The following is a 22,106-nucleotide window of genomic DNA, read 5'->3' as shown; positions in this document are numbered from 1 at the left end:
CTATATTATAAAATTGATGGACTTGAATTATTGTTGCAAATGTTTAGAAGCTAGGAACACTTAACTGCTAGCTATGTACAATTTTAGAAATATAGGGTGTCCAAGAGGAAAATTATTACTATTTTTTTTTTATTTACTGGACATACATATGCTTGTACATGAGTTTACGACAGTGGCCTAGTTACTGATCTAATAACGTATTTGTGGAAGACATCATTCAATTTGGTATGATTTTTTTTTAAAAAAAAAAATCTTAGATTTCATAGATCCAAGCGGCCACATAATCACACCGCATTACCAATATTTGTCAAAACATGGGAAACAAGTCTGTAATCAGTGTGATATTAAATCTGGAAAAGTTTTAAAATATTATATAATATTCAAAAGAATAATGCATAAATAAAATCAAAATGGGGCGAAATTCCAAATCTCTATCTAATAAAGTAAATGTAATAATGGAGAACTATGACATTACATTAGAAAAATGGGACATTTCAGCCGAAATAATGGAAATATGGTACTAAATAGGAAAAAGGAAATTGGCCGCTACTCGCGCTATGAAATTTGTTGACATGGTAATCAAGTAATCTGGCCCTAACCAATTTTTTAAATTAAAAACTAATAAAATAGTGGAGTAACTGCTCACTCAAAGAAATAACAATTATTTGATTATTATTTTCATTTTTAATTAATACTGAATAAACTATTATATTCGCAATTACCTTTTTTTTTATCTAAAATCATCTCAAATAATTTTAAAATTAAAAAATAAATAATTTTATCAAACAGAACATATTTATATTTAATAATAATTAATAGTATTTATATTTTTTTAATAAAAAAGCTTAATACTACCATAACCATTTTCCAACTATTAAGAATAAAATTCACCTTTCCTTATTTGTACCCCACTAATCATAATATACCACGTGAATCCACCCAATTTGTTGTCGTAGAAGATGGAAAATCCTGAATAGGTGAGTCTTTTACACATATTTTCTGCTTTTCTCTAAATCCACCATACGATAGAACCGAATATGATATAAACTAACTATCATGTCATATTATTAAAAACAAAATTATATGTAGACGCGTACATGAATTTATTGTTGGAAATTACTCGGAAAGTTTTGATCTTTTAAGAAAATAGTTTTTTTTCTTTTTGTATAATTCTCTTATGGGGATAGAAAAGAAATACGAGATATATATCTATTTCTTGGGGACCACTACCTCTTTTTAAAATAATTGATTATTAAATCAATTTTGGGTATTTATAATTTGGCCTCTCTTTAAATTATAAATACAAGTTATGATGCCTACACATTATTTTCATGACACTTTAATACCTATGACACTTATAACATAATTGGTCACTTAATTTTGTACCACACTAGATAATAGCATTATACATTATACATATGAGTCCATAATTGAGGATTTTAATCCAACAATCTCCCACTTGGGCAACATATGTTTCGTGATAAATGTACAACCTTATGAGCTCAAAATTTACTATCATATAACATGTATTCTATAATAATCTCATCCATCAACTATTTTCATATAAGATCAAAGCAATCTTTGTCATATTAATTATGACTAAATTCATCAATGGTCATATATACAAATATAGTCAAATGACATAGATCAATTATGGATGCATAGCATGGAAATTACTAGCAATGTAAACCAAACATGCTTATTTCCAACTAGTTCTCCTTAAATGCAAGTGAGGTCAGTATCAAATAAATTGAATACTTTATTTTTGATAAGAAAATAACCAAATAAATAAATGTCTGAAAACAAACATAAAGTAAATAAAATACAAACTCCCACTAAATCATGATATCCTCAAATAATATAACACTCGTATGAGCAGTGTACTCATAAAAGACTTTAGGTGGTAAACCTTTTGTCAGCAGATGCACTATCATAGAGTTTGTCCCAATGTGCTCTATGGATATTTAATCATTTTGCACTCTCTCTTTCACAACTAGAAATTTTATATCAATATGCTTTGACTTAGATGAGCTCTCGTTGTTGTTCAAATACAACATCGCTGACTTATTGTCACAAAATAATTTGATTTGTCTTTCTACATTCTCCAAAATGCGCAGCCCAGTGACCGTTCCGCAGCCATATTCCATAATTTGTTGCCTCATAGCATGCTACAAACTCTATTGCCATAGTGGAAGAAGCTACAAGTGTTTGTTTGACTCTTTTTCAGGATATAACTCCTCCAGCTAACAGGTAAATATAGTCTGATGTAGATTTCTTACTATCTTGGCACCCAACGAAATTAGAATTGGAATGCCCTACGACCTCCAAATGATCTAACCTCTTATAAGTGAGCATGTAATCTTTTATTCTTTGAATATACCTCATAACCCTCTTGGTTGCTATCCAATGGTCCATACAAGGTTGCTTATATATCTGCCTAACATCCCAGTAATGTATGCAATAACCGAACGCGTACATACTTGGACATACATTAGACTTCCAACAACTAATGCATAAGGAATCTTTTGCAATTCTTGAATTCTAAGGTTAAGAGTATTGAGTAAAATTAAATTTGTCTCCTCTAGAAACAGGGTGGCCTGGTCTATAACCTTGCATGTAGGGGCGTAACTAGGAGGGCTGGTAGGGACAGGGGCTCTAACCCCCTAAAATAAAAAAAATTTTCATTTAGGCCCTTTAAAATTTTAAAGTTTTAAATTAGTAAAGATAAAATTGCACTTTACCTCCTAAAAATGATAAAAAAAATTGATTTATTTTTTAAAAACTATAAAGATATAGGGTATTAAAATGGTGAAATTGCATTTTTATTATAGTAAAAATTACAATTTAATTTTGGCTCTCCCAAAATATTTTCTGGGTTCGCTCCTGCTTGCATGTCAAACATTTTGAGTACTTTATCGATATAGCTCTTTTGTGGCAATCCAAGAATATCCCGGGATCGATCTCGATGTATCTAAATTCCTAAAACAAAATAGGCGTCCCCAAGATCTTTCATCTCAAAATGCTTAGATAAAAACCTCTTGATTTCGTGCAACAAGTCTATATCATTAGTGGCAAGCAAAATGTCATCGACATATAGAATTAAGAATATATACTTAGTCTCATTAAATTTGTGATACACACAATCATCAACAACATTCATCTCAAAATCGAACGAGACAATTACTTTATGAAACTTTATAATAGGACAAAACACAATGCCGCCAACGAATAAGCAGAAATAACATAGTGTGTAATAGGAGTAAATTATTGATGTCGAGAAAGTTGTGGTCTTCTGCACACGGATTAGCTAAAAATTTCATTCAAAGTTGACATGAGAAGTAAATGTTGATGGGATTCCAAAATGGATGTGGGTTATGTATGTATGTATGTTCAATATAAATGCTTTTATACATTTAAAAGATCAAATTTCTATTCATAAATATCAAACACATGTAGTTTAAGAAAAAAAAAAATCTGGATAGAGTTTTAAAGCACAGTATGTCCCTTCCTCTCATCCACACTTTGGGTTGGTGTTGTTAGATTAAAATATTGTGGAAATCCCCTCAGCTTTTTCTACTTTCTTTGTTCCCACTTGAATCTACACCCACTATGACATGGAATCCAATGCCAACAGGTGCTGCAAATTCACAACTTTCATTTTGTTTTTCCTGTTGAAATTCAGATGTTCTGGATTCAGGGCTCTTCATGATGGAATCCACTGGCAAAAACAGACCTGAAAACCAACCTGGTAAAAGAAACAATGCATGTTTTCTTTCATTCAATCCGAAAGGATTGTAAAAACTTCATTCTACGTTCATCAAAGTCCAATAATTCACCCAATTGTTTCCTGGACTAGTAATTCACCAATGGTGCCAAGTAACCAGTTGAAAACTGTACATAATACCTATTCTTACTTGTGTTAGTGCTCTTGATCTTGGATTCTATTCGCAAGCACCACTACATTACAAAATATATAATTCTAAGGGACCAACTCGGGGCTGATGCAAATGCAAATGAACCAAAGCAAGGATCATGGATCACTTCTGATCAACGATCTAATATCCCATTCTTTGTGCATCTTTGAACTACAGTTTCCACATTGAATCATGTAATAACAATGGAGACAAGTAAAGCAAATTTTTAAAGACTGAAATTGCAGAGTATGACAAAATAAGCACTGGTTTCTTTCAGGCAATGGGCCTTTCCAAATTTCTCAAACAAAACTAATAACGAAAGCAAATAAATATTGAGCTTATAAAACCCGGCTTCGGCTTCTTCAGTAAATGGGCCGGTTTAAGGCTTGGGCTTAATGGTCCAGCTTTGGTTCCCTAATGAAACCCAAGTTTCCCCCATTTTGATTTGAGCATTTCCTATGTCCTCTCTGTAAAAAACCTCTTCCATGGCACCGTATGCAAAAACCCATTTCTACTTCGAACCTTAAAACCCTTCCAAAACCCCTCCTTTTCCATTTCCAAATGTCTCTCTTTAAAACTTTACTACTTTCTAACCAAGCCAAAGTTGTCTTCAAAACCCAGAACCCTCTTCACAAACCCTTCCCTCATTCACCATCCTTCATAATCAGAAGAACCCTTAGTTCCTCTCCCCAGGAGCCAATCAAGAAGCCACTTTCTCTGCTATTTGAAGAAGCGGTTGGTTTAACTGAAAAGGCTGGCGGAAACGAAAGCGAATACCAAGAAGAAAAGAATGGGCTAAGGAGCAAATTAAGGGAATTGGAGAGAGAAGCTAGGGCGTTGAAAGAAAACCCAAAGCCAAAAGTGCAAAAGGAAGAGAAAGAGAAAAAACCCAAGAAGAAAGTTACCAACTTGGTTGAGTTGTTTGGTAGTGAAAAGATGGTGGAAAAACGCAGGAGAGAATCGGGGGAGGCGACAGTTCTGAAGGACCTTTCGCCGTTTGTTGAGGCTTTCGTTAGGCATTTGTATTCAAAAGGCTATTTTAACAAAGCTAATTTTTTGGTAGACAACAAGTTGGATTTTAGTTACTTTGACAGTAAATATGGCAGAGATTTTATAAAGTCTGCTGCTTACAAGTTTGGTAAAGATCATCAAGAGATTGCACAGTAAGAACATGTTTTTCCCTCTTCTCCTTCATGTTGTTCTGTAAAATTGTTTTAGAGATTTTGCCATTTGATTCAAGTATTGCAAAGCTTGGCATTCATGATTTTTGCATATCATTTAGCAAACAAAGAGCAAAAATACTTTATTTTCACATCTTTAGGGGGATCCTACACTGAATGACTTTCTTTTTTGCGTATTGTTAAACAATAAAACATTAAAATTTTTGTATATTCAGGTGGTTATCAAGCAAAAACTTGAAAACAGTGGCGCTTTTTGGTTGCCCTTCTCTTGATAAAAATAATGTCTTTGCTGCTAAGTGGTTGCGCAAAATCTTTAAAATTCAAGAAGACACTGTAAGCAATGTTTTAATACTTCGAACAGTTAAAACCTCTGTTACATGTTAACTATAAATATTCTAATGTTGTTTGTTTGTTTGTTTGTTTTGTCTGGGATCTCTTCAGGTATGCAGTCAATGCATGTTAAAAGATTCATGCCGGCATGCTAATAAGGATGTGTGGGGAATTGCTACCAGGAATTTGCTTCTGGTGCATGTAATGAAGGTTATCATTTTGTATAATTTAGACCAAGTGCCTCCAAAGCTCACAGTTCCAGACGAAGTACGGGATTCAGCCAACAAATTGCTGGAGGAGGTTATAAAGCTTAGTCGAACCACATGACCAGGCTTCTAAAATGTTCCTACAGGTACTTAGCGCGAATTCTGCTTTAACTTCTTCACTATCATTTTGGCTGTTTCTATTGAAATGTGTGGATAAAATATTGGCGGTGGCTTAGATTGTCTCATCAGAAGACAAGCACACCTCATTACCTCTGCTGCTTTTGCAATCTCATCATTGATTTTAATCTCACAGTTATGATAATCAATCTCATTGCATTTTTGGTTTTAATCTCACTGCTCACCAGATGGACCCTAAATCAAATTTGCATTGCTGATAGATACATATGATTCAATTCAATATATGTTATCTGGAAATCAAAACAAGAAGTTCCGGAGTAGGAAATAACAATAGTAAAGCAACTGGGAACTTCTTTTATCCAAGTGACCAGTAGAAGGATAGCTTTTCTCATTGAGTAAACTTATGCTTGTGGGGGTTCTCCTATGGATTTGGGGTGATGAGAGTAGTGGAGTTGTTCCACTGTTTCTTCATTATAATTATTTGCAAATCAAAACGTTGGATTGTATCTATGGAAATTTGTTAGAACTTTAATATCTTTGCCTGTGGTACTTGAACGCTTTAACTTTTATAAAATATTTGTGTTTGTTCTAGATTTCAAATATATGAAAAAGTTTTTCTTAGAATAGTTGTTCTAGATTTCAAATACATGATGATGATTGGGGTATGTATGAACTTAGTGTTTTAACCATCTGCAATACTATTCTCAAAGTTGTCTTTACATCAGATCAAAATTTTACACGTATAGTTAAAATATCCATCTGCAGAACTTTTTCTTTATTAATTCAATTAATACATATATACCCTTTGCACTGCGACAACCAGCAGGGAGGATGGTGGAAGGGAGGTATTTATGATTGCTTAGGTTCTTAATGAAGATGACATTCACGGTCAAAACGCTGGACAACCTTCCAAGAGGAATAAGAACGCAAAGTGTACATGCACTAATATGTAATATCAAAGAGGATTTGAACCCGGAGCTACTTCAGTTTAGAGGTAGCATTATCAGACTTAAAACTTCAAACCCCTTTCCCTAACTCCAGGCTAGGGCCGCTTTTGTAGGAAAATAGAAAAGAAAAGAAATGGTTTAACTGTCTAGCTAACTAATTAAGAAATTCCATTAAAAACCTTTGTTTATATTCCAGCCCCTCCCAATTTTCATGGATGTTTGATCTATTATTCTTCAGCATTTTATGGTTCTTTTGAATTTTGAGATGATCATGACCTTTGTCTTCACCAACCATTCCTCTTTGTCTTGAAACAAGACATTTCCAACATAAACTCCAATTGTTACACCAATAATGTATCCCACCACAGCAATAACCACTACCCAATCCACATTTCCCAGCATGGAGTGGTTTTTCCTGTCTATATCAGAACTCGTGGGGCAATGGTATCCCACGTAACCCTAGGTTGTTTTCATATCTGGATGCTGGAAATGTAGTAAGTTGTCCAGATGAAGGAATAGGACCAGTGAGGTTATTATTGGAGTAAGAAATGAGATTAGCCCCGATAATCCTGGAAGCCTGCCTTGAAGAGAATGATAAGAGAGGTTAAGCAAGCAAACTTGCAAACCCTCAAAAGGTATCGGGAATAGTTCCAGTTAATCTGTTGTGCGACGAATCTAAAACATGGAAATCAGACATGAAACCGAGGCTGTCGGGAATAGTGCCAGAAAGATGATAGAAAGAAAGATCCAAAAAGACAATGGTGCCATTGCTTGAAACTTTGCAGAACCATGATGAGATGTTTGAAACTTTGCAGAACCATGATGAGATCATCCATATGCAAACATACGACCAATTAGAGCAGCATCAGTGAAGTTAAGCATTGTAACATTTCCATGTGAAGAACATGAACTTGGTGTTAAAAGATTCTTATCTCCGCCCATTGAGGATAAGCAGCTACAGATTTTTTGCTTGAAAATCTACAGTCCCATCACTTCATTGCTACCACAGGGTAAAGTTATTGCTTAGGAAGATTAGAATGAAGAAGCTGAAGAGATGCATGCACTGGCTCTGGAATTCCTAGAATTTCTCTTTTTCATTGTGGAAGGCCCTGTTCTTATTTATAGGTACGAAGGTTATGATTGTTTTGCAGTGTTGCTAGGAAATTTCACATCTTGAAATGTGTTACATCCATTGGACTGTAACATCATATTAAGAACAGTTGAAAACGAACCAAAATTGCTGAAAACAAAAATCTTCTTGATTACTAAGATAATGCGTCTGATCGCAGATTAGCAAGGTAATTCAAGTCAAATGATCCTAATTTCTGAAAATCCTTTCTTTTTTCTGTGTTTTTGTTTCGGATGGAAACAACTTATCTTTTGAATCATTCAAATCATATATTTTAGAATGATTCATGTTTCTAACAACATTCAAAATAACTTATATTTTGAACTAACAAATCAAAAAAATTCTAATCTTTAATTCAAACAGGTTTTCACTACTATGGTGGCAACAATCTCACTGCATCAAGGTTTTGTTCATATTTATAGCTAAGAATATCCAAGTTATGTGTCAGGATTTTCTTTTATCGATGAGGAAACAATGATGGCTTGCTTTCTCCCATCATAGCCTTTTGGGGAAACGTCTTGTACGAGACAAAGGTCTTTATCTACATTTCTCGGCATTTTTTTTAATAAAAATGACCTAAATTTTTTTTTATTTATAAAAATGACTCACTTTGGAAGTTACGTACGTAAATGGCCGTTTTAAACAGTAAACATCGGTGACACTATTGTCATTAGAGTCACTACCTCCAATTTTTTTAAAAAAATATATTTTTTTATGTCGTTGCCATTGGTGGCATTGGATTGAAATATAATCATATAAAACGTTCAGGGACTTGATGTAGCAATTAACCTTTTAGATTGGATGAAAATAAGGGAGGGTCATTCTTCCCTGCACCAATTAAATGATTTTAAACTTTTGATATATTTGCATATTAGGTCTATCTTCTTTTGAAATTAAATTTAAATAGCCCTTAAAAATATAAAAATAACAAAAATAAATCCTTTTCAAAAATTAAAAAAAATAAACTTAAAAAACTATATAAAATTCTTATTTAAATTACCCAAGCAAGAGTTTTACTCAAGTAAAAAATTCTTACTTAAATCTTGAGGAAAATGTTTGAGAGAGATATTTGGGTAATTTAAATAAGAATTTTATATAGTTTTTTAAGTTTATTGTTTTTAGAAATAATAATAAAATTTGAAAATGGTTTATATTTGTTATTTTTATATTTTTAAGGGATATTTAAATTTGATTTCAAAAGGGAATAGACTTTGATTGGTGTTGTCAAAGGCAACAGCGATACTCAAAAAATTATATATATTTTTTAAAGTAAAGGTGGTGGTGCCAACATTTACAGTTCAAAACGAGTCATTTATGTACATAATTTTCAGAGTTAATTTTATAAATAATCAAAAGTTTTGGTTTTTTTATTATTATAAAAAAGCCACATTTCTGACATTGTAGTCTTGATAATATGGGATATCAATTCTCCTTTTAACTTGTAAGCTTTTATTGTCATATGACGATAAAAACAATGGTTTAATTCAACTTTAATATGAATTTAGCTACTAAATAGTTTATTTTAATATAAAGACAATAAACAATATTGTTGAATGAGAGCTATATTAAATAATTATTTCTAATTAAAAACTTAATATAAAAATTAAAATATTTTAACAATAAATGTAATAGTTTATTTTATATATATCTTTTCTAAAAATCTAAAATGACTTGGAATTATATCTATCTAATATTATATTTACAACCTACAATTCACTTAATTCATTCACAAGTTATTAAAATATCTCTTTTTTACCAAATAATAAATATTAATTTAGAGATGTTTTTGCATTTTTATATATTTTTTTTATAAAATTTATGAAATGTTTACGAGATTTGAACTCAATATAACAATCTCTTTAAAATTTTAATTTTGCCATTTTAATCAATATTTTATTATCATTATTTTATAAATATATTTTTATTTTTATTTTCACTTAAGTTATCGATGTGTAATCTCACCCTCATTTAATTTAAATATCTCAAATAAAGTTGTAATCATAGCGGATTTGTCCTCTAATATATTATGTTTAATTAGAAAGAAAATATTGTATGTCAAAAATATATGAAAAATATTTAGTATATTGTCAGTGAAGTTTGTAGACTTCACAAGAGGGTTAACGAGTATTTATATGACTAATAAAATACTTAAAAAATAAATATTTTAAGAAAATATACACGTGACAATTTTTTAAAGATGTTTGTAGAATAAAATAAGTACACTTCTCGTGTACCAAATATTGACCCAAATAATATTTTCTTCTAAAATTTATTCAACAATGACCATAGGCAAAGTGATAAAGAATTTGTATATAAATCTTATTAAACACGTGTTTGATCTTTAGAAGTGTGATTTTTTATTTTTTTATTTAAAGATTATATAAAAGTATGAAAATACAAAAATAATTTTTTTATAGAACAACAATATTAGTTATTATTTAAAAGACAGGGTATATTAGTTTTTTTCCCAATTGACACCAACTCAATCAAAAGTTTTATAATAAGTAAATAAATTAAAATTTATTAAATAATAATTATAAAGTAAATGTTTAATATAAAAATTTTGTTATTATATAATTTTAATTTTTTAAAACTCAACTAAAAGATATGAATAAACAATATTAATCATGTTTTGATTTATTTATTTGAAATAAAATGAGTTTATATAAAAAAATTATTTCATATTTTAAATTATCACTTCATTGACATAATTTAATATTTTAGAAATGGTAATTATTTGATACATAATTTATACATATTATTAATTTTAATTATAACAGGTATCATACCCTCAACTCATTTATATAATAAAAAGATCCTACAAATTAATCATAATACAATTCCAAAATTAAGATTTAGATGGTTTCTCTTAAGAAAATATATAATAAATGTAATATATCCTTCCAAAATAGATATAACTTTTACAAAAAATTATTATTTTTATAGTTAAATAAGTTCTTAACCTCTCATTTTTATTCATGAAAGTTCTTCACTTTTAAATTTTAAAATTAATTTTCATTTTATGGGAATGTGAATTTGATGAGAATTTTTTATTTTAAAATTTCCATTACATTATCAAGAAATTGATATATGAGCTTGAAATTCAAAATAATTTTATTTAAATAATAAAATCAAGGATTTTTACACATAAAATCATAGTTTAAAGCTTATTTAATTAATAATAATAATCTAAGGGCTTGTTTAAATAAAATATAGTAGTTTAAGGATTTTTTTTTAAAATATGTTTGCCAAAAATATATTACTGGATCAAATTAGAATATAATATGATCATAAATAGAATGATAAAAGGACTTTACCTAATTTTTTTATTCATATCAATTTTGAATTCCATTCTTAAATTACCCCTTCCCTAATTGAAAAATGATTTTTTTTTCTTCTCAATTTAACTATTGTAATTATAATCTTAGCATTCATTATTACATGCCAAAAATAATGGTAATGAATATTATAAACTTGTTGATGAGAACTGATTTTCAATTTTTTTTCTTTGAAATTTATGACTTTAAAAGATGTGAAGCAAAAGAAGATTGGAGATGAATTTTAACATAGCCTAGAGAATTAGAAGAGTAATTTTGAGAAGACAGTATCAACTCAATGTCGGTGATAAAATATATAATAAAATATTTAACTTTGTATCTTAATTTAATATTTGATGTTTAAGTTTAACATCACAAAAACAAAATTACACTATCAAAACTAATGAAAAATTAAATAACGTGTTTTGAAATTAACTATTTCTTCATTTTTTATATTGAGTTATGGGGCATATGGGATGGTTTACTCTTGTTACAAAAAAAAAAAAGAACATAATAAGGCTTTGGTGCAACTAGATCGCTTGGAGATGGTCAAAACTATCCAAGAAGGTGACTTCGTGTCTTTGAATTCGATTTTACTTCAACGGATTAAGCAATTATTACAGAGTAGAGACCATTGGATGATAAGGCATGTGCCTAGGGAAAGCAATCAAGTCACTAATCTTATTGTCACATTATTTTCTGATGGGAAGGAGTCAGAAGCAAATCCAGGGAGGTTGGCAGGGCCCAACCCTTCCTAAAATAAAAAATTATTGCTTTGACTTTTTAGAAAATTTTAAAATTTTAAATAAGTAAAGGTAAAATTGCACCCCTAAAATTATAAAAATTTAATTTAATCCTATAAAAATTATAAGATATAGACTTAAAAATTAAAATTTCATTTCAGCCCCTCTTAAGAAAAATTTCTGACTTCGCCCCTAGAAGGAGGGTATACAAATAATTGAATATGTGCCTGGGGAGTTATTTGACACTCTTAGGCAAGATAAGGCTTCTGGTACTTTTGTTCATTTTAGCTTAATATATATTTTTTTCATGTTATTATTCACCAAAAAAAATTTTATTCTAAATAGAGTACATATAAAAAAATATATATATAAATACATGTCAATAAAATTAAAGCATCACTAAACATAACAAATGATCTCGACACATACATATAATGTGACTCAAATATGAATACTTAAGACTTACAATCTTTGTTTTAACTAAGAATGCCAAGGTCTCATTAGTTAAATATTTTGTTGAGAGAATGAAATTATTAAAAAAGAATAATTCATAAGAATTTAAAAATATTTGGTATAAATTAATAATATTTAATATAGTTTAAACATATTCTGCATAAAATAAAATAAAATAAATGTAAAGAAAATTAGTAACCCAATTAAAAAAAATGTAATCGACCCAAGACTTGATTTCTGAAAATATTTTAATTAGAAATAGAGAAAGGAAAATGATTGAATAAAAAGATAATCATTTTAAATTATTATCAATTTATTCTATTCAATAAAAAGATAATATAAATGATTCACTAATAATAGACTGGTATGATTATTTATCTTTAGTAATATGACTATAGTTGGGCATAATAAATAAGTGGGGAAGCATCTCTTTCAAAGCCCTGGGTTCATGCTTTAGATTAAATTGAATTACACCCATTTCATTCCAACTTTAACTTTGATTATCATTATTATTATTTTGCAGGTTGAATTCCCATTGACTTGGTAAAATATCTAAACTACCCCCTCCTATGATACTGAACCAGAGTTTGAGATATATTAGTATATATAGAACATCCTTCAACATTTTAGGAAAATAAAACTTGCTATCCAATCAGATAATTAACTTAGGGAACTTTCAAAGCAAATTTGTTCATCAATCTGGGTTTTTCAACCGGATTCACCAACACTATGGCTGATGTTCTAAGGATTTACTCTGCTAACCGTTTCGATTATGTGCTTCTGGATGAGATAGGCAATGGCGGCAGCGCTACGGTGTATAGAGCCTTCTACCTTCCTCTAAACGCCGTGGTGGCCGTCAAGTGCTTGGATCTGGATCGCTGCAACAATGGTAGCCTGGAAAACATACGCCTTGAAACTCAGACAATGAGTTGCGTTGATCACCCCAATCTCGTCAGAGCGTACTCGTCATTCGTTGTAGATCGTAACTTGTGGGTGGTGATGCCGTTTATGTCGGTGGGTTCTTGCTTACACGCCATGAAGAAAGCTCATCCCAATGGGTTAGAAGAGATCGAGATTTGTTTTATCCTGAAAGAAACCCTCAAGGCTTTGGATTATCTCCACCAACAAGGACATATCCATCGGGATGTCAAAGCCGGCAACATATTGGTCGATAGCAATGGCGCCGTTAAGCTTTCTGATTTTGGGGTTTCGGCTTGCATGTTCGATTCAGGAGATAGGCAACGCTGCAGAAATACTTTTACGGGGACGCCTTGTTGGATGGCACCCGAAGTTATGCAAGCAGAAACTGGGTATGATTCTAAAGCTGATATATGGTCGTTTGGGATAACAGCGTTGGAACTCGCCCACGGTCATCCACCGTTGTCCGAATATCCGCCGTTGAAGGTGCTTCTCATGACGGTACAGAATGCTCCTCCAAGACTTGGTGATAAGAAATTCTCCAAGTCCTTTAAAGACATGGTGGCCATGTGCCTGGTGAAAGATCCCAAGAAGAGGCCTAATGCAGGGAAATTGTTAAAGCACTCGTTTTTCAAGCATGCCAAACCTCCTGAGGTTTCTCTGAAGAAGTTATTAGCTTATTTCCGGCCGCCGTTAAATCCTGTGAAAGTCCTTCAGATTCAGAACAGTGAATCTGCACAACAACTACCTTCGAAGAATATGGCATCAGCAGCAGAATATGAAGCAAGATCAATGAGAGAGTACCAAAAGGGAATTAGTGCCTGGAGTTTTGATATTCAAGAGTTGAAAGCACAAGCGTCAACTCTGCTGCTTGATGATGATAATGATGAAACCTTGGAATCAAGCCTTGTTGATAACTACAGGGATGGATTGACAGTAATGGGGCAATGCAACCAATTGTTCCCGCTGAAATGCTAAACTCTTACGAAGTCAGTACAGTTTCAACCATTACATTCTGTTTATTGGTATCGTATCAATGTAACTTTTTTTTATAGATTTTTACACATTATTATATCATGTCATGTTGTGGCAAACATTCCTTTTTTTTTTTTCTCAATGTTCAATTCATATCCTATGATCATGTTGTATCCAACATTATCATGTAATCGAGAAAGGGCACAGCTATAGATGTGGACAAGAATGAAGAATCTCTTGTTCCAAAAAAAGGAGGCTTAACCATCCCCAGTAATATAATATATATAATTGAGTACTGAATATACGACATCCATGTTAAGAGACAACACTGTCAAAGATGACATGTTCTGGATGCGTTATCATCATGGAGTTTTATGTATATTAGAAGATGTAAGGGTTGAGCCTCTCAATATCCTGGCAGTGAATACAAGTCCAGGGTAATAAAGGAGGATCAAGACAGTATCTATGGATATTTCGTATCTGACAAAAATGACAGCTGATAAGAAGATCCTCGGGTTCTCGCAGACGGCACTTGATGCAAACAGAAGCTGCTGAGGACTGCAAAAATAAATGGCCAAAAAATGTACAAAATCAATTCAGTAGAATCAAACTATAAAGTACCATAAGAATGCAACGTTTTTAGTGTCAGCAAAGAGCAAGCAACTAAGAAAAATGGATGAAATGCTAATTTACTTGGACTGAGGTGTGAGTGTATGTGTCTGACACAGAAATGTTCAATTTTGTGTTAATGTATTAGAAGGGTCCTCGGAGAACAATATGCCCATACTCATATCTGAATATATGTTAAGACAGATGTTTGACGCAGATACTTTAAGAAAAATGAAAGTCAGAGAAACATAGATGACATATAATGTAACAGTGGTGGCTCTACTGAAAATACTAGTTCTGCGTCGCTGACTATGCAAGATAACGATAAACTTTTCACATCCATTGGCAGTGCACAGAAGAGATTTCAGAAAATAAAATATATAGGTGCTTCTCAATGAAGAAGCCTTGTTTGGATAGAGTCAAAACCAATTTTACATTTGTCTAGCATCTCTTTAACCATGTTGTGGCGTAAATCACACAAAATGAAATGCCATCAACTCTAGATGATAGGCATGCACTTAATAATACCTAATTCTGTACACCAGTTTATGCTTGTGATCGTGTTTGTTCCATTTATCCTTTCCAAACCTCTATACCATGTAATTGCATTTTTCCCTTTCAATTTTCATCAACCACCAGAACCACCTAAGTGTCCTATTTCTGATTTTAAAATGCTATGCAGAAGCAGCATAAAGCATGGCTTAATGCCACAAAGATACAGGCAATATAACTTTTAGTATTAGAGTATCCACTACCTGAGCACCAAAACCAGTTCTTTCTTGATCAGAAAGAATAGAAACATCCAATGTTGATGTGGCACAAGGAATGGTTAGGGAGAAAATCTTTTGATCTGAGATGGCTGCATCCTCCACTTTTGTGATGCTCATGAAAATTGCCTTGCACAAGGGACAACATGGAGCCTTTCTCCTTGAAGTCTACATGCAGCACAATAATATAAGAACACTTTCAAATTGGATCAAGTTCAAGATAGGACATTAGGGGAAAAAAACCATATAACTTGGAGTATAATCATAAAGCACTAACCTAGCATTTCATGTAGGATACTAATAATAATTAAGGGAGTCCCAGCAAAAATACAAATGAATTAAAAAGAAGAAGAAGAAGAAGAAGAATGTCTACCATTTTGTCAGCCCATTCTTGGATACATGAATAACAAAATCGATGTCCACAAGGCAAAACCCCTCTTGTTGGACTAAACTCAGTCCAACATATAACGCAAGATAAATTCATTGATGTGGATAATCTGGAAGTAACATCTTGGTTCTCTCTCTCAGCATCAGAGCACCTATCTGGTGAAGTTCTTCCAGGGACAGGTTGTGCACCCTTTCCTGGTGAAGTTAAATCATTGGAAGGAGGTCCGTTATCCCTCAATTTGATCTCCTCAACTTCTTCAATTTCTTCATCTAATCTGATATGCTCACTGAAGTCACGATAAGATGGTCCACCAATATGAGATAAACTAACAATCCTATCAAGCGAATGCCCAGATGGACTTGTAACTCCAACGTATGGCTTATGTACTCTGAGGGCTGGATGGCACTCTTGGTCAGAGTCTGAAATGTCAAACACTACTGATTCTCTATTAACGTTTTTCACAAGCCTCCGTCCTTTTCTCTTAGAAGATTCGGCCAAAGGAGTGCCTCTGCTACCATTAGGAATATCTCTTTCTTCCCTCATCAGCTGAGCGGAGCTTGGTTCTTTGTTCTTTGAGATCTTCCTTTTGTTCCTCATTGTAGGCACCGAAGCATAAGAAAACAACTCTTCATGCTTTTCAACCGGATAAAGCAAAAAACCAAAGTCAAGAAAATAAGACCTGGGCAACTATTCCTTAGAAATCCATACAGTGACATAAAATTTGAAGATTTAGTGTTTCACTTCAGCACAAACCTCAAGAATATTACTGGTTACCTTTAAAAAGATATCTAAACTCATATTGCAGATTAAAGTAACCAACTCAGATAGTAGATTTTTTTTCAAAAGAATATTGAAGTTAGTAAACAGGTGACTTTTTTACCCTATTCCGTATGGAACTTGTATAAGGCCAAAGACTAATGAGTGAAAGATAAAATGCTGTAAATGAACAAGTTTAAAATAGTAAACCATGAATACTTCCATTTCCGATTAAGGCTGTCAAGAAATTTAGAATAACAACTAAAACTATATAATATCCTGTAACAAGTTAAGAAAATATCTTCAAGAATTTGAATGAAGAAAAAACAAGACAATAGCACTCGTTACCTCCTCCCGAGAAAATCCAGTTGAACTAGTCTCCTGAAAGCAGTTTCTACCACTAAACAAATTTTCCTCCGTCGGAGACTTTCTAAATGCTTTAGATTTCAGTTTATGGGAACTGTTTCTCCCATGCTCTTGAAAAAGATTCTGCAGAAATTAAAATGAATCACAAAAACATATAAAATTGAAAATTAGTAATAAAATGCTAAAAAAAATGCTTTACCAATGTTATAAAGTAGAGATTCAAAACAAAATAAACATAAATAGATGATAAGAGCTAGACAGTAAAGACCCTTAGAAATATGTCAGGCTTCTTAATATCACTTATATCTTAAGTCAATAATGATAATTGCAAGTCTATAATTCAGAGCTCAACTAACAAAATATTCCCCCTTTTGGTTCCATCAATTCTCACATGCATGCACACACTCAAAATTCATGTGCAAAAACCATCTAAACAAAGGTTTCAAGTAAAGACCCTTAGAAGAAATATGTTAGGCTTCTTAATATCACTTATATCTTAAGTCAATAATGATAATTGCAAGTCAATAATTCAGAGCTCAACTAACAAAATATTCCCGCTTTTGATTCCATCAATTCTCACATGCATGCACACACTCATAATTCATGTGCAAAAACCATCTAAACAAAGGTTTCAAGTAGAAAATTTTCTTTAGTCTCTCGTACAAATATTTACAGTTCTGGCAAGAAGAACAGAAAAGCCCAAAACCGAATCAATCCTGGAAGTGCGAGTTCAACAAATCCATAATTTACTTATGCAGGGCCATCAACTTATCTGACATACTTTACAGCACTAATTATCAATCATAGCTCCTATGAAATTCTCTAACTGAAAGAAGCACTAACTAATTTTGTACCCTGACAATGAATTCTTCTGTGGTGTGTGCTAAACAGAAAAAAAGAATCAGGAAAAGGGGCGAGGCAAGGAAAGAAAGTAATGAGGCAGAGAAGTTTATGTAATCACTAATCACCTCATCCAACAATGCAGATTTGGACCAACCAGATAAGCCAGAAGCTCCACGGTCAACATCAGTTGTTTCATTTCCAACCCCATCATGAACATTAGATTTGTCAGAAAACACTTTGCACTTCTTAATCAAGGCATCTCCCTTAGCAACATCAGGAATCTCCAGCAACAAAGGTCCCATTTCTTCTCCACTACAAAGAAAGTTTGAGGGATTCTATTAGCAAACTGCTCACAGATGAACTGATCTGAGGTGCTAACTTGAAAATTACACTTTTAAAATACAGCTCTCATCAAATTCTAGAGAAATTATGCATCAAATAAATATATAAACACACATTTCTATCAATGACAAGAGCCATAAATAGTAGTCTAGTATTCAGTACTCTGTCTGGAGAGGAAATAGGAAAAAACAAAAAAACAAATGGTAGATTCACACCTTCCCATCCTCCCAAAATTGAGTTCATACTTAACCAAGGAATTAAAAAGCTCCTTCTGCTAATACTTAACCATTTATGTATAAATTTATCTTTAAAATTTTTGAGGTATCATTGTCAGCCTCTTCTACCAACATAAGAAAAAAAATTGAATTTCATCAATCCCATTAACATAACAACCCAAGCAAACGACCATAATTTCATATTAAAAAAAATTAAAAGATCCACTTTTTCAAATCCATCAATAAAAAAATTCCCAACAGTTAGAAACTAAAAGAGTAAATTAATACCTTCGCAACATATAAGGACCCTCAGGCAAACGCTTTCCTTCCTTTATACAATCTTCAATCCATCGATGATTTACGATTATCGTCTTTAACTTCTTAGCAAGCTCATATTTCCTTCCTTCAAATCTCCAACATACCTAAATTCCAAATAAATTTAGTTTTCCCCATTTTCCCTTTAATTGTTTTTTTTTAAGTACTAAGAGAAAAGGAAACAAACCAAATGAGTGGTTGATTGAGTCAAACAGCCGACATAACTGCCACCGGCAACAGATATGAGCTTGATTAGGTTGAACCGCTGCAAGCCGTGGTATCCACTCACCGTTGCCACCACTGGTTCCATCTTCTTTTTCCTTTTCCTCTAGTCCTTTAGTCTTTTAGATGAATTTTTTTTTCACGGAAAATGATGTTTGTTAACCGGGAAAATGGAGATTTTAAAAGTTTTCGGAGAGGGAAAAGGGACGGCATTCCCAGCCATGAGCCCAGCATAATTTGGGCCGTGAAGCAAGAGGTATGGTCAGGACCACGAGCTAGTTTTATAATTTGTTTGTTTCACTAAAAACCATTTTCAAAAATAAATTTTGAAAAATGGGTTGATTTAAAATAATATCTTTTATGAAATCTGTAAAGTTTAAGTCGTGTAGTGAAAAAAGTAATTACCTTCTCCAAATATATCAAATAATTATCTTTTTTTATTGCTTAAATAGTTTTATATAAAATGTTTTTAATTGTTTGATAAATTTTCCTACAATCATATTTTTGAATTTTTTTTAATGATATTTTTGAATTTTGTTTTTAGGTAAGCAAATATAACATATATTATATTTGTTACAAAATATTACAAATGTATTTTTTTTAACAATAGAAACTTATTTTATAGCAATATAAAATTTTATAATAACTATTACCTTAGATGTAATCAATGCTTAACTAAAACAGAATTTTGACTTAGACTACTCACAGACAATGTTGTTTGAATCAGACTGAAGATTAATTTAGAGAAAGTCATTAGACCGATTGATTCTGGAATCGATACAAACCACTTGAACCGAGCATAAAAATGGTTGAATTAGATTTTTTTAATGGTTTGTTTAATTGAACTGGACAAACCGATGAACCGGTGGGTGATCGATTTAATAACTAATCTGATTCTGAAAACCTTGCTCACAAAGTTCTCGATATACATGTACTTATTCAATCAAATTTATTGCTTTACTTATAACGACAAATGTCAATTTTAGAAAAAAAATACTTTTTGTAGCATCAACTTTAACATATTTTTCAAACAATTTTCTAACAAAGTCTACTACCACTCTTGTAATACCCCAAAAGTTGCTACAATAAGAAAGTGAAATATTATCTTTGATACAGTAAAATGAGGAAATAAAGTGACAAAAAGGGAAAGCTTGAGTTATGTCAACAAAATCTATTTAGGAAGTATATTATGATGTATCAATTCAAGAAAAGACTAAATCGCAAAAGTGAGAAAAATTTTGTAACCCAAGAGTAAATACTCAAAATTTGAGGGGTTAAAATATAAATATGGAAAATTTGAAAGGCCAATAGTGCAAATATTTTAAAGGTGGAAGGATCTAGAAACTAAGGAAAATGGATAAATTATGACCAAATTGAACAAGTGAAAAAAAGTATGAGGGGTTAAATCATAATTTTACTAAAATAAGTGATGATTCAATGGAGGAATTTTGAAGGATCATAAGGGGCAAAATGATCATTTAGCAAGAAAGATATTTTGAAGAGTAATGATGATGTTGGTGATATTTTAGATTAATTAAATAAATATTAGTTTATTAATATTTTGATTTGATATTTATTTATATTTTATTAAGTTTTATTTAGTATATAATGAAGAAAGATGAACCATGGTTCCAACGTGAGAAGAAGAAAAGAAAGAAAGAAATTTTATTTTCTTTACAATTTGGCCCTTTCATCAAAAATCCATTATTTTTACTTTGAAATCAAAAGAATTTCCAAGCCACCAAGAGAGAAAAATAATAAAGAGACTATGGGGAGCTAGAATATCAAGTTAAATTCAAGAGAATAGAAGTTGGAGGAGAGAGAAAGTCAAGTTAAAGTTTGGTTTCAAGAGAATAATGTATGGATGTTAAGGCTGTATGTTATTTTTAAGTTTAGTAGTGATAGAAAAGCATAAAAATGGTCTTAAAGTAAAGATTTCTCATGAGAAAAATATTGTGTTTTTGACATGTTGATGAAGAGAGAAGTTGAGTACGTGAACAAGAGATTTTGATAGAAAAGAGGTAAGTACCCATGAACTTCCTTATTATTTAAGGATTAAAATGTGATCTTTGTAAACTAAGTGGTAATTAAGTAAATAAAAATAAAAACAGTGTGAAATAATTTACTATGTGAAGTAGGAAATTATAATAAAAATATAATAGTTGGGTTATGTGTTAGTGAAAAATATACAAAGTATTAGATAAGTGAAATCATGGAAAAATGTGAAATTTTATGGAAATAATGACTAAATTGAAAGACGTGAGAAATACATGTGGTGGAAATAATACAAGTGAAGTACATAGAAATTTGATATGGAAAATGAGATAGTGGAATTAATTATGTGAATTAAGTGAGTTGTGAAAGAAAAATTGTTTAATAATGAATACAAAACTATTATGAAAAAAAAGGTGATTAAATTGGAAAGTTATAAAAGTTTACAAGGAAATATTGATAATGAAGCACATAGTGAAAAATAAAAGAATATATGAATTTTGTAATCCAAACTACAATTATTTCTTAAGTTGTGGAAATTAATGGTTAAACCGTAAATTTGGGAAATTTTATATTAGAAATAGAAAAGTGAAGTGCATAACACTTAGAATGAAAAAAAAATTGATGTTATAGTGAATTTCGGAGTATTAATAAGTATTGAATTAAATTATATGTGTTATTAAAAGTAAAATATATTGCTACACGGAATATTATGCTAATGACTAAATTACAAAATATATAAAAATGATACGTGAAATACATGATAAGGATTATTAGTGAATTATGGATGAATAATGAATTTAGAAATATATTACATGTATTAAAGATAGTGAAGATGTAAGTGTACGGATTGTTGGTACAATGATTAAATTATAAAGTATGTAAAAGCATTATGCGAAAAGTGTAAAAGTGATATGTGTGCATGATATAATTTGCCCAAGTAGACGAGATTAGAATTACTAGGATATTACTGGCATGCCATTAAGAGACCCTAGCGCGCTCTCCGATTATTAGCACATTAGTGCTCTCCGCTTAGCACA

At 31.4% G+C, this 22,106-nt stretch overlaps 3 protein-coding genes across 5 annotated transcripts; 2 read left to right on the top strand and 1 right to left on the bottom strand.

Moving 5' to 3' along the window:
• The first annotated feature begins 4,367 nt into the window (after positions 1-4,367).
• On the top strand, positions 4,368-6,904 carry LOC107918751 (uncharacterized). Of its 3 annotated transcripts, none has more exons than XM_016848334.2 (4): positions 4,368-5,077; positions 5,311-5,428; positions 5,537-5,777; positions 5,997-6,358. In XM_016848334.2, the coding sequence occupies exons 1-3, from the start codon at positions 4,410-4,412 to the stop codon at positions 5,750-5,752; spliced, it is 1,002 nt and encodes a 333-aa protein (XP_016703823.1). In that variant the 5' UTR covers positions 4,368-4,409; the 3' UTR covers positions 5,753-5,777; positions 5,997-6,358. The 3 variants fall into 3 exon arrangements, with proteins under 3 accessions (XP_016703823.1, XP_016703825.1, XP_040965048.1); XM_016848336.2 differs by lacking the exon at positions 5,997-6,358 and adding an exon at positions 6,596-6,904 and having other exon boundaries at positions 4,374-5,077; XM_041109114.1 differs by lacking the exon at positions 5,997-6,358 and adding an exon at positions 6,593-6,904 and having other exon boundaries at positions 4,374-5,077.
• A 5,953-nt stretch (positions 6,905-12,857) lies between these two features.
• LOC107918381 (serine/threonine-protein kinase fray2) lies at positions 12,858-14,350 on the top strand. The gene has a single exon (XM_016847933.2). The coding sequence runs from the start codon at positions 13,088-13,090 to the stop codon at positions 14,252-14,254; it is 1,167 nt and encodes a 388-aa protein (XP_016703422.1). The 5' UTR covers positions 12,858-13,087; the 3' UTR covers positions 14,255-14,350.
• Positions 14,351-14,491: 141 nt separating this feature from the next.
• Positions 14,492-19,325, bottom strand: LOC107918382 (uncharacterized). The gene is made up of 7 exons (XM_016847935.2): positions 19,040-19,325; positions 18,826-18,959; positions 18,106-18,292; positions 17,120-17,260; positions 16,001-16,648; positions 15,616-15,795; positions 14,492-14,809 (listed from the first exon to the last, which is right to left on the bottom strand). The coding sequence occupies exons 1-7, from the start codon at positions 19,160-19,162 to the stop codon at positions 14,633-14,635; spliced, it is 1,590 nt and encodes a 529-aa protein (XP_016703424.2). The 5' UTR covers positions 19,163-19,325; the 3' UTR covers positions 14,492-14,632.
• Positions 19,326-22,106: the final 2,781 nt, after the last annotated feature.

This window comes from Gossypium hirsutum, chromosome D13 (assembly GCF_007990345.1).
Source record: "Gossypium hirsutum isolate 1008001.06 chromosome D13, Gossypium_hirsutum_v2.1, whole genome shotgun sequence".
In the NCBI taxonomy this organism is placed as follows: domain Eukaryota; kingdom Viridiplantae; phylum Streptophyta; class Magnoliopsida; order Malvales; family Malvaceae; genus Gossypium; species Gossypium hirsutum.
The sequence above is the reverse complement of the archived record's forward strand: the minus strand, read 5'-3'. Positions and strand labels throughout refer to the sequence as shown.